General features: G+C 47.5%; 1 protein-coding gene across 2 annotated transcripts; it reads left to right on the top strand.

Moving 5' to 3' along the window:
* ATP5J2 (ATP synthase, H+ transporting, mitochondrial Fo complex subunit F2) lies at window positions 9986-12321 on the top strand. 2 transcript variants are annotated; one of them, XM_021411556.1, is made up of 4 exons: window positions 9986-10011; window positions 10721-10828; window positions 11690-11806; window positions 12153-12321. In XM_021411556.1, the coding sequence occupies exons 2-4, from the start codon at window positions 10735-10737 to the stop codon at window positions 12179-12181; spliced, it is 240 nt and encodes a 79-aa protein (XP_021267231.1). In that variant the 5' UTR covers window positions 9986-10011; window positions 10721-10734; the 3' UTR covers window positions 12182-12321. The 2 variants fall into 2 exon arrangements, with proteins under 2 accessions (XP_021267231.1, XP_021267230.1); XM_021411555.1 differs by lacking the exon at window positions 9986-10011 and adding an exon at window positions 10495-10644.

The raw sequence follows: 12879 nt of genomic DNA, 5'->3' as shown, positions 1-12879 counted from the left end.
GTACCCCTCCATTGCCTTCCCCTACCAGTGGTTTCAGAGTGTTGACCAAGAGCACCCACTGCAGTTGGGCAGCTGCCCAACAAGTTGAACGCAAGCTCAGCCACTCTTCTACAGGCCAGCCCCTCAATTGCAAAATCTTCAGCCAGGGAAACAGTCCCTGTGAGGTTGTTCCCTCTCTGGGTATTCACAGCAGGGATAAGCGAGGCCTCATCTATAATCACCTAAAAACATCACATGATTCATGCTCTCTCAGTACAACAGCTGAGCACGCTGCAGGATACACAGCAACACACATTGGTGATGCACCATTACCCACTTTCCCATTGCAAGCCCTGTTGAAATGTTGCCATCAAATTATTTCAACTGATCAAAGTAGGAAAAAAATAGAATATTAAAGCCCCAGATAACAAATTAATAAGAATAAAAGCATGTAGGTGAGAATTAAGAAGGCATTAACATTCTGATGGCATCTGCTGCCTAAATTAAACGACAGGAAAAAAAAAAAAAAAACGAGTTCAGCTGACGCTCAGGATCAGGACAAATAGTTCTCAAATGGAAATTACAGTTTTGAAAATGATGCACCAAAAAAGGATCCAATTTAGGACATTTCTGATTTGTGAAGTTCTTTCTCCAGGTGGAGATCTCAAGCTTGGCTGGAAGGCTGGCAACGTGGTTGGGAAGATGCTGGAGTCGCTCCGTTCCTGCATCCCGCAGCAGGCCCAAGCTGGCCCGAAGCCCATCTGGCTGCTGTCTTGTCGCACCTCCAGTGCCTCTGGGGATCTGTCCCCTCTTGGAATTGGACCATGAGGATGCGATGTCTAGACACCAACACAGAAAAAGAAGAGCAGCGAGGCCTGGATTTTCAAAAGAGCTCAGTGCTAAATTATGTGGCTAAGTGCATCCGTAATTTACATGAGCAGTTACTGTGACAACTAATAGAGAACGTCATAAGTAGCCAGTTCAGCATGTAATGACCTGAGTTGTATGCACCATCGTGTCTCCCTGGCACACTGAATTAGGTGTGCATACACACTTTGCATGCCCCAAAGGACTCCTGCATCATCACAGAGCCCTGATTTCCCAGCACAAACCCAATCCCAGCAGCCCAGCACAGCAAAGACAGTTTATGCCATGCAAAGCGCTGGCACAAGCTCTGTGGCCCGGGTTGGAATGGATCCTCAGACAGCTAATTAATTTTTACTGCTCCTTTGTGAACTGTAAATTACCCTTCCTTTCCTAGATTTCTGTCCCATTTTTCCCTGCCTTTCTCTAGTGAAGCACTAAAAAGGGAAAAGTGCCAATAATGGGCTGTCGTTGTGATAAAAGCAGCCACGACTCACTCACGCTTTGAACAGTGCTCTGCTTATGACCAGAATACAAAAGCAATCGGGTTTCAAGAAACCGTCCGGAGATAATGACTTTTCCTGGAGATGGGAACATAGGAGGAATATTTAAAGCAAAAGAGAGGGGGGGTCAGCGTTTGTTTCTGCAGGGCAAACACAGCCAAGTTCCCCTCCTGTACAGGGTTAAAACCAAGATAAATAATCTTCACTTAGAGACCAAATTCATCAGTATTGCCTGCGCAAGAGCAAAGGGAAACTGCTTACAAGGCTGAACGCTAACAGCCTCCCCTTCTCGCTCAGACAGGAAAGAAAAACCTCTGTGAGAAAGAGTGACCTTCAGGCCACACACACACACCGCAGTCCTCAGAGAGAAGCCCCTCGAGCAAATGGGGCTGGAGCTTTTCATAGCTGCTGTGGCCCCATTCAGTGCCCAGAGAGTCACAGAATGGTTGGGTTGGAAGGGACCTTAAAGATCACGGAATGGTTGGGTTGGAAGGGACCTCACAGCCCCCAGCCCCACCCTGCCGTGGGCTGGCTGCCCCCCACCAGGTGGCCCAGGGCCCCTTCATGGCCTTGGGCACCTCCAGGGACAGGGCGCCCACAGCTCTGGGTGCAGTGCCAGTGCCTCACTACCCTCTGAATGGACAATTTCCTCCTCACATCTAACCTGAATGTCCCCACTTTTAGTTTCAAGCCATTCCCATTGTCCTGTCACATTAGCCCATGTACAGCAGTTGGCTTTCTCGTTGGATCCAGACAGCCACACCAACCAGCACATACAAGATGTGGTTCCAGCATATTTTCTTTGCTGATGCCACTGGTATCGAAACGTGTTACTCTCGGCCACAACACCCACCAGAGGCACAGGGAACAGATCCTAACACACCTGAGATGAACTTTGCGCAGGCTCTGATGAAACTCAGCATGGTGAGAATCACTTCACCCTTGTGTCAGGACACAAGTATTTGCATTAAATCTCTGGATAACAGAAAGGCATTGCAGGAATTTCCATGTGGTTGCATCCACCAAAAGCCCCTTGAAAGGCCATGACAGCGAGAACATATGGAAGATCTCTGGGGCCATGCTGTTGGGATGCTGCAGGAATGAGAGCACAGCATTTCTGGGGTGCCTTTATGGGGCCTTCAGCATATTAGATCCCTGTATTGCAAAACGCCACATTCCTCGGCTCTGACAGAGCTTCTTTTATCTCAGCTGCAGATTCCTGAGTCAAAATCGCTGCCAGATGACTGTGCACAGTGAGTTAATGGCCACAAACCTGAGCATCTCTTGCCTCAAGTCATTTATCCATAGCATCAATGACGTTATCCTGTTCAGCCCATATTTACTACAGCTACAAACTGATTCAGAGAAACCTGGAGTACAGGATTAATCATTACTCTTGGGATGTTGAAAATGGATACCAGAACGGACTTCCAAATTAGGTATCTAAAAGTCCTGCATCTCCCAGGAGAGCCCCATTACATCTCTCTCTTCGTTCTAATGGAATCTATAGCATGTGAGCACGGCTTGCCTCCCACAGGCCCTCCCTCGTAATTAGCCCCCAGCTCAGATTGCTGCGCTCCGTAATGGCTGGAGAACCACTTTCTTCAGGGCAGGGAGATGTACAGAGGAAATGCTTATTGCAAAATGCAAGTCAACCACAGCCAGTGGGTCTGGGCCATGGTGGAGGGATACAGAAATGGCTTCTTTTTTTTTTTGCCTCAGAAATAGAACTCACTAAAAATAGCAGTTCCTCAGGAACAAGACTGCCTGAAAATAGCTGTTTCTCAGGAGCAGGGCTGGCTGCTTCTGAAAGAAGCAGCTATTAATGTATAATTGTCCCTGAGGCTGGTTTCTGAGAAAATGCTGTACATACAGAAGGCTGTAATGAGATATGTTCGCAGGCAGGAAACATAGGCACCCGCTCTTGTCACAGGTCCTGTACACTCCAGTAGCTCGCACAAGTGCACGTGGCTCACTGAGCTCAGGCACAGTTTGATCCAGCACGGCACTGGGAGGTATTTTCTCCATACTGGTTAAAGCAGTGCTGTGGGATGCTCCCATTATCTAGACCAGGAAATGACAAAGCCTCCACCAGCTCTAACCAAAATGATAGCGGTTCTTCGCCAGGACTTAGAAAGCTTTGCAGACCAGAGCCAGCTTGGAAGCTCCACCAATTCTCCTTCCACAGCAGAGCTTTGTCAAGCTGCAGATTGTGCAATGTACTTCTAATTCCCTGCTCTACTCAGTGCTTGCAATTTTCCCATGCAGTTGCTACAGGGCCATAAATCTTCCCAAGAACGATCCTACATTTCCACCACTCTGGTTTTGCTTAACAATAAGGAAAAAGAACTCGCTTTTGGGGCTGGTTGATGGGTTGGTTATTCCCTAAAACGTCCCACTTCTCAACTCACCATGGGGTCAACATTGCACTTCTTGTGCCTCCTTTTTCCTTCCTGGCACTGACAGCCAAACCCTGCACGGAGGCCATTTTCTTTCCTGATGGAAAACTCCAGAAGAGCAAAATAAGTAGAGATTATAAAAGGTCCAGAGCAGGTGAATTTTGCAAAGTGGCAGCTTTAAGGAAACAGATGAAGTACAGGGGGCTCTGGCTGATTGCTCTCATCATTTCACTCCTACAACACCAGTGCCAGAAACCATAGTCTCTTGTGTTGAGAGCATGCTTGAATCCCAAAGGCTGGCTGGGAGTGGGCTGCATCGTCACTGGATGGAAATCTATAGACTGCTTTTTCCAGGCTGTGTTTTTAATGTTTCTTCAAGTAGTATCTCTCCTCAGTTCACTAATGATCTGATGTTCTAACATCCTGCTAACAGCAGAAGCAGCCTTCTGGAGGAAGTGTAAGGCCACCGAGGAGCCCAAGGCAGTTCTTTCAGCTCGAGAAATTACTCTTTGTCCTGACCAAATTCCAGCAAAAGTAATGGCACTCTGTCTGCAATTACAGCAGGCTGCGATTTTCATTATGGAAACTACCTTTAGTGCTGTGAACTGATCTTCTCCTTCCCTGTTGCTGAGTGGTATTGTTGGTACGGTTATATAATCTAAACTGCAAACATAAAATGGAAAATCTATAATACACATGCATATATACACAGATAGTCCTTGCTTTTTCACGTTGTTAAAATTTCCAAAAATGCCTTGGGACCCTCAAAGCAAACAGCCCATGAAAGATGGAGTGCTTGGCATCATTTCTGCTTGATAGCAGCAGAGTGAGGATATTTTGCAGCTCAGATCGGTTTGATTAAGCAAGCATTTTGTTGCAGCTCATGCAGGGCTCATTAAAAAATACTCTACATTTGTATAACATTTATCATCCAAGAATCTCATCATGTTTTACACAATGTAATTAATTAAACTTTATGGCTCCCTTCGGAGAGGGATAAGGAAAATGGAGAGTTGCCTTAATCCATCATTGAAATGCAGCATACCCTGTGTTAGAGGAAAGCAGCTGTTCAACCAACAGCGCACAGCAGCTCTAGGACAAGAAAAGATCTCCAGGCAAAGTCACCCAGGGAGTGTACTACACACTTTATGTTTGCCTGCATTGTGTGTTTCCACTTCAGGTTAAATCCCAGCTCTTGCAGAAAAGAGGGGAATTTCAACACCACCACCCTCAGAACCCCAGGTTTCTATCCGCAATGAGGCACGCCTTGTCTCCACAAGCTGTATGCATCTCGTGAATCCCCAACACTGCTGAAAACCAGGGGCACCACAGCCCTGCCCAGAGCCAAAGGAGGCAGGAGATACAAAGCCACGCACCACAAATTGCATCTCACAGTGCCGGAATGCTGCGCAAGCTGGTGCTTAAAGGGAGGGAGAGCAAAGTCCCTTTAATCCCTCTCTTACTTCCCTCTCCCCTCCCCACCAGTAAATCCACACCTGTTAAAGGTCACCCTGACATGAAATATATTGCAGCTCCCTGCTCCAGCTCGGCTCCCCATCTCAGCGTCGTTCTGTTGTGCACACTGCGGAGCAGCGGTGGGACAGGGGTGCCCGTGTGACCTGCGTGAATGTCAGAGCTGAGGATGAAATCCCACCCGACTCCTAGCTGATCTTTGCAGAGGAATCTCTTCCTCACCCTGGATCTAAGCTCCTTTCTCACCAAGTATATAGGATGACATGGCCGCTATTAGACAGATTTATGCCTCCTCCACCACTCTGCAAAAAGCTGGAATCGGATCGGGTGCAAGCTGTGAAGGGGGTGTAAGGAGTTGTTTGGTTGGGAGTGAAGTATGACAACAAAATGCAGAGATACACGTGGGGAGAGAATGATGCAAAGAAACACGTGTACGTCCACGCTGCATCACAGAGCAGCACCGAGAAGAGAATGGTTTGAGAAGCAGGTATCATACTGACTCAACGGCTAATCCAACACAGCTGCAAATCCTGTAATGGTGACAACATTGTTTTCACTGGAGAATTACTGGAGAAAGACGCATGGTCTTGTTCTCCAGATGTGCAGGCATCAAACTGAAAAGCTTGGGCTGCATAAGCACTGACAGTTTGCTGGTGGTTGCTGAGCTGTGGCTCTCCCGTTGCAACCCAACCAACCTCCTGACTTCTTCAGGTCTTCCAGGAGATGCTTAGCTCACCCAGTGGTAAAAAAATGAGGTGTAAATGAAACGCTGTCCTTCTTGGCTCCTAAGCACTTGTTTCAATCAATCATGTTGCTATCTCACTGTCACTAACAGACTGCAGCCATTAGGAAGGAGGAACCTGTGAGGAGCACGTCCAGGTGCGCTCAGTGGGAGACACACTGGGCTGAACTGGAGACTGGCTGTATTCTGAGATCTGCAGAAAGCAACATCAGTGGGCATCTCCGTGGGGCTGTGGGAGTGATAACATCCCAAATACAGGAGTGCTTTTGGTATGAATTAGGCTCATGTCAGCAGCTAGCAGAGATGTCAATAAAGTGTCAGAAAAAAAAAATCAATAGCCATTGGCTGCTTCAGCTGGGAAAGCCAGCCAGCTGATTTCCACACAAGGCTATGCAAGTGCTGTGGATTTTCATCAGACATAGAGGTGGCAAAGGAAGGAAGAAAGGAAAGGCACGAAGACTGCCTGGAGCAACAGACACTGGATGCAAAGATGGTAACAAGGTGATTTTTAAGCCTCTGTCACATTATTTAATTGGTCTCCAAACTCTCCCCATTTTTACAACCCTCCTGCTGGGCCACTCACATATATTCAAAAGCAGGCACGGAGATAAGTTGGGATTCATCACACTGACCTTCCCCATGCTCAGGAATGCAGGCACAGATGGAAGATGTATTCAGCCCTGCCCTTTGGGATTTATACCACCATCGTGTTCCCAGTGGGTACATGCCTTTCCTCTTTTCAGCGTGAAGAAACAGATTTTTACTGGTCCCTGGGTTTATTTTCATGTTTGTCTATGGGAAGCAGGCAGTCTCAGATACAGCTGTCGCTGCCGCAGATTTATCTTAGTGAAAATTCCTGCTTTGGTTTTGCAAGTGTTTTAATTAACGTAAATTATTTTACTACACTTTACTACTGATAGCATATAATTATCTCCCCACAGGTATATATTTAGCTAACCAGCAGGCTGATCAAGGACCTACAAAATAAAGTGCTTTTGCAACTGACACTGCATACAAGCAAAGGCCAGCAAGATGGGACCACAGGAGGTGGGCAGTCCTAAACACGTGGCTTAAATTTCCCCATTTGGAGAAGGTAATCATAACGTTCAATTACACATCTTATCAGAGAAGCATGAAGATGCCTCAATACTTAAGTGCTGTGAAGGGGATAAGAGCGATGTACGTGCTAAACTATTAATTATTGGTAAGCAATCTCCTTTGAAAAGTGTTTTGAGATTGACTGCAGAAAATGGGTCTGCAATAACACAGAGCAAGCAATCCTCTTACCATCATACCTCAACTGCTTCTGCTGGGTCAGTCTTTGGGTATCATTCTCAGTGCAAGGGAATTCATCTTCCTGAGGAAGTCTGGCCATGGAAAAGTTCCCAAACTCCATGCCCATCTCTCACCCTATTCCACCCAGCAGCCTGCTTTCACTGCAAGCACTTCTTGAGATGAACAAAGTTGAGACCTATACAGCACAACTGCACTGCTCTCATCACATCAAACTGCTCGTACAGTTTGAAAATAACAGATTGGATCAAGCTACCTGTACCTTTTCCCCAAGTTACCAGTTGATAAAACATGCCACTCTCCATTGAGCTGGCACTGCTTGTATTCTGTGATTTCTTTTTCTCCTTGATGGCTGCAGCCACTCAGCCTGCGATAGTGGGAAGACATCGGCTTGAAATAACTGTTTGGGAGCCAAGAAGCATCCTATGCCAAACCGCGTGTGTCAGAACTTTATCTGTCCGCTTGTGTAGGTTTGATCCTTTATTAAAAGCACGGGGCGCTTTGTCATCAGTTTGAGTGGGCGCAGGATCAGGGAGGTAAATCCTCGTCTCTTGACCTTCCTGAAGGCCACTCTGTGCTACTTTGTACGGCCACGGATACTGTGTCTGCATCTCCCCATAGCATCGCTGGCCACCCAAACCTGGTGAGACCCTGCATCTTCAATGGGTGGCACACAGGATGAAAATATGACACAGCCTCTAAGGTCTTACAGTCTGAGGGAGGTCGTGTTCTGCTTTTTGCTTCTCCTTTTAATGAAGAGCGTTACTTAACTTTTCAATCCACAACTGAATCTTCAGAGTGAAAGCTGCAGTATTATGTGCTATGGTTGCTACAGGAGAAAGGAAACCTCTTTCGTATTTACTGACATCCTTTGCAAAATACTCTGTGTTTTTTGAATGATGTACTGCCTATTATTTCCATGCCATTACTTATAAACTTCACAGCACTTTCTGGAGGGAACCTGAGCAAGACGAAAACCTCAGGGCAACAATCCATTAGGCTTTTATTTTTATAGGCTGGGTTAAATCTTCTTGAAACTGGTAGATTTAACTGCATTCCTTTATTTAGGGTCACTGAAGGAGACATTAAGTCTGTGTTTCTACCCACAGTGCTAGATGGCTCGTGCACCTGAAGGCTCAGAGGGGACAGTCTTGGGCAGGATATTAAAAGGAAAGAGGTTTTGTGTGGATGGACAATATGGTTCAGATGGAGAAGAAGACAGAAAGAGAGCATGCAGAAACAGGCAGTGAACGGAAGCTTCAAGCAGCCTGAACAATCACTGATACAAAACCTGGACTGAACACAAGAAATAGAGCAGTTTGGGGTCACAGTGCTGCCGGGAACAGGTGTGGAGCTGGAAGCAAGGAAGCTGGCTCTCAGCTGCATGATTTCTCCTGTGTTCAGGAAAGGAGGGCTGTGAGCATTCTTGTAAGCACACAGAAATACAACAGAAATACCTTTCTTCATCACTCCTCCTCCTCCAATCTGAATCAACCAGCAAGACCTTGAATTTTAGCCAGCAGCACAGGTCAAAGGGAGGAAATATGCTGCAAAGCTTCCCACACATCTGCACCATTTAAATCTTCCTGCTTGGTTTGGGATTAAGATGGCACAAAGACAACAGTTCTTCTCCCTCAGTCCACCAGAGCAGGCAGCTGGGGCTGAGGTTTAGGACATTGCTGTCCCTAATTGCTTTGGAGACGGATCCTTTATGGCCTTCCATTCCTATCATAACAAATCAAACTTCCCCAAGCTTTGCTGTAAGTCGTTTTAACAACGCTGTGTGCTCTGCAGGAAACTCTTTAAAATGAGGCACCTGCCATTGGCTTTTCTCCTGTAGGTGAATTAATCTGCCTTGCGTGAGTAATCCTATTTAAAACTACAGGTTGCCTTGCAAGAATGAGAGAAGCAAGTCTAAAGCATGCTTTTATGCAAGGGCTGCAAAAAGGCCACCTAGCAGTTCATGAGGGGACACTTCTGCAATAAAACTGCAGTTGCCGGTAAGCAATAATAGAATAAAGGATAATTTAATAAAGGGATTTTTAACTCATTTAACAGTGACTACATTCAGAACACTTTCTTCAAGTGATCGGGCACACTGTGCTTTCCTAACTCTACTTTCTGTTAATAAGCAAAAGAAAAAAGCAGGCAGTAGTTTCCTCCTTCTGCTTTTATTGTTATGTTACAGGAGAGCACTGTTCAATGTAAATAAATTGATTTTGGTAAGATGAAGGATTAAGATACAAGCCGGACATCCGGGCCAGCCACGGAGTAACGAGAATCGCACAGTGCCATCTCAAAACAGCAGCCAGCTCCTTTAATACCAGGTAACACAGGGCCTAAGACTAAATGCAAGAACCCTGCAATGACCAGAGGAAATCCTACGGCACAGGACTCTGCAACCTAAGCAAAATAAAAGGCGCGGAAACGAGTCGCTCGGTGTTCACGTAGGAGCTGTGCATCCTGAATTCAGCCTCCAGTCTCTGCTCTGTTGAAGCAGTCCCTGTGCGGTGCAGGTTTAACACCTGGGAGATCTTGCGTACCGGCTGGATGGCTGCTTCCTGCCGCATCACTTCGCCGTTCCAGTTCAGCGCAGCAAGGAACCGAACCTGACGCTGATCCGGAGCTGAACGATTCGATGGGAAACCTCTAGAGGTCGGGCGAGCTCCGAGCCTCGCTGCACTGCTCCCTGCCTGCCAGTGACACCTGCTGGGCCTCTGCCCGTCCCGAAGACCTCACAGGCCCGTGGGGGCATGGGGTGAGCTGGGTGCCTCCCAGGCATGGGCGCGGCACAGGGACATGGAGCTGGTGGAGCGCGGCCTGCGCAGGGCACGGGGACGTCAGAGTGGAGCGGCTCTGCAATGGGGACAGGCTGAGAGCTGGGGGTGTGCAGCCTGGGGGAGAGAAGGCTCCAGGGAGACCTCATTGTGGCCTTCTAGTGCCTAAGGGGAGCTGATAAACAGGAGGAGAGCGACTTTTTGCACGGTCTGATAGTGATAGGGCAATGGGGATGGTTTTAAACTAAATGGGGGGAGGTTTAGGTCAGATGCAATAGGGAAATGGTTCATTCAGAGGGCAGTGAGGTGTCTGGAATGGTGGAAGCCCCATCCCTGGACGTGTCCGAGGCCATGGATGGGCCCTGGGCAGCCTGGTGCGGGGCAGCCAGCCCACGTCAGGGGTGGGGCTGGGGGCTGTGGGGCCCCTTCCACCCCAACCATCCCATGACCCCGCAATCAGCAGCGTTGATCTGCACGCTGCAGCCCCGCCCCACCCAACATGGCGGCGCCCCTTCGCCACCCGCCGACCCTCCTCCCGTCAGCCCCTGCGCCGCGCCCCCTTCCCGCCTCGCCCCGCGGTGGCGCACAGCACGACAAGATGGCGCAGCCGCCGGGTGAGTGCTGCGGGCCGCCAAGGTGACCGCCGTCCCTCTCCGCTCCCTGACCGCGCTTTGTCTCTCTGTCCCGCAGTTCCCCTCAAGGACATGAAGCTGCTGGACGTCAAGCTGGGCCAGCTGCCCACCTGGCTGGCCATGAGGGACTTCACCCCCGGCGGCATCGCGGGCGCCTTCCGCAGAGGTGAGCGGGCGGCGGGGGGAGCCCTGCGGGGTCCGCGGGTGAGAGCGGAGCAGGCAGCGCCCTGCGCAGCGGGAGCCGCCTCAGAGCCAGCCCTGCCTTCCTGCAGCACCTCCGCTCCTCCTGCCCTGTTTGCCCTTCTCTGCGTTGGTTTCTCGTCTGGGTGTTATGCAGCGGAGGTTTCTTTTCGGTGTCCTTTCTTGTAGAGGGAGGAAATAAGTGACCTCGTTCCCGACCCAGTTCTGAATCTGGTGGCTGAAACTCTTCAAGTTTCTCAGCATCACGAGTAAATAGAAAATCACAGAATTGTAGGGGTTGGAAGGGACAGCTGCAGATGAGGTCTAGCCCCCTGCTAAAGCAGGTTCCCTACAGCGGGTTGCACAGGAAAGTGCCCAGAGAGGTCTCAGTATCTCCAGAGAAGGATATATTCGAGATCCGTCAGATCTATGATGATAAAAAGGTCACAGGCCTCTTAAAGATCACCTGGATTAGGTTTTGAGCAATGCCCTGTGCTGTAGACACAGACAGGCCACTACATAGGCTTAAAAATAACAAATGCAAGTGTCTCTGTGCTGTATATATGTTAGTACTGAAGAATTAGGTAATTCTGAAGTATCATGAGCTTGTTAAAGCCACAGTAACATTTAGGGAAAAAGATCATTTTTACTTGTCTTTTTAGGCTTAGCACTGATACTGTGCTTAACTAAAACACACATTGCTTTCTCTCATAATTTATTCTGAGACCCTTGGTTATTTCATCAGAAACACTTTCCTGAAGCCTTGTGCAACCAGCATCTTTCTTTCTGACACAGAAAAACATACAACCCTTCTGGCTGCTCTGAAAACGACCTTTCTTCTACGCAGGTTATGACAGGTATTATAATAAATACATCAATGTGAAGAAAGGGGGCCTTGGTGGTATCAGTATGGTGCTTGCTGGGTACGTTGTCATCAGCTACATCTGGAGCTACAGTCACTTGAGTAAGTAAAAACAGTATGGCTGAATGCACATAGTGCAGCTTGGTGGATTGCCTGGGGCAATGAAAACAGTAAACTTGTAACTGCTTTTAGAAATTAAATCAGGATGCTAACTGTTGCCACTTCAATCTGATGCTGTCTGGGCGAGCAAATGGAATACTTCTAATGAATTATCAGATAACCCATACTTCTTTGGTGATGAAGGAAGTGTAGATCTTACTGCCTCTCTGACCTGATGGTGCTTAGAAACTATGCACTTAGATTTCTGTAGAGTGCTTTTTGTGTGTGTGTGAAATCCATGGAATATCTTTTTGTTCTTGCAACTTCTTGTTATTTTACTTTGATACAGAGCATGACCGCCACAGGAAGTATCACTGAAGCACAAATTCAGAACGTGAAGGTGCAGCTTGTGGCCACGGGGACACTTATCCTGACAGAAGGCAACTGAACTGTTGTTCATATAAAAATCTCTACTATTATGACCAACAATAAAGTGAATACACTTTACACTTACTGAACTGAGACTGTCATAGATGGCTTGTTAATTGTACTATGTGGATGAGTTTGTCTTCTCAACTTTACACCTCACAAGGATAAGTTCAGGAAAAGTTTCTGCTACCGAGGCTGCATTATGAACTGGGGAAATTATTACAACTAGTTTGTATTTAACTCTTTGATAAGAAGCAATCCAATGATTTTTTACTTCTGCTGGTCTAGCTGTTAAAGGCTGGACAACTAGCTGAAAGGATGTAACATTTTAAAGAAGAATATCTGAGCTTTTAGAGGCTTGGGGTGGCTGTGTACTTCTCATTCTCCATCTGGCTGGCACCTGGGGCCAACAGGCATTTGGGCAATTTTCCACCATCTGAGACAGGTTCAAGTTTGTTACCTGTTAACCCGTTTCTATCAAAACTCTAGCTATGTTCATTACTAAGAGAAGCTGGAAGGTTATTCTGAATGGGTATAAGCCTAAATGAACTGTAATATAATGAAAGCCCATTAAAAAGGAAAACTGCTTATTGACTTAAATGCAGTGGTACATGCACAAATGACGTTTAAAGGAGCAACTGTGGGTT

This window comes from Numida meleagris, chromosome 13 (assembly GCF_002078875.1).
Source record: "Numida meleagris isolate 19003 breed g44 Domestic line chromosome 13, NumMel1.0, whole genome shotgun sequence".
NCBI classification, from domain to species: domain Eukaryota; kingdom Metazoa; phylum Chordata; class Aves; order Galliformes; family Numididae; genus Numida; species Numida meleagris.
This window is presented reverse-complemented; position numbering and strand designations above follow the sequence as displayed.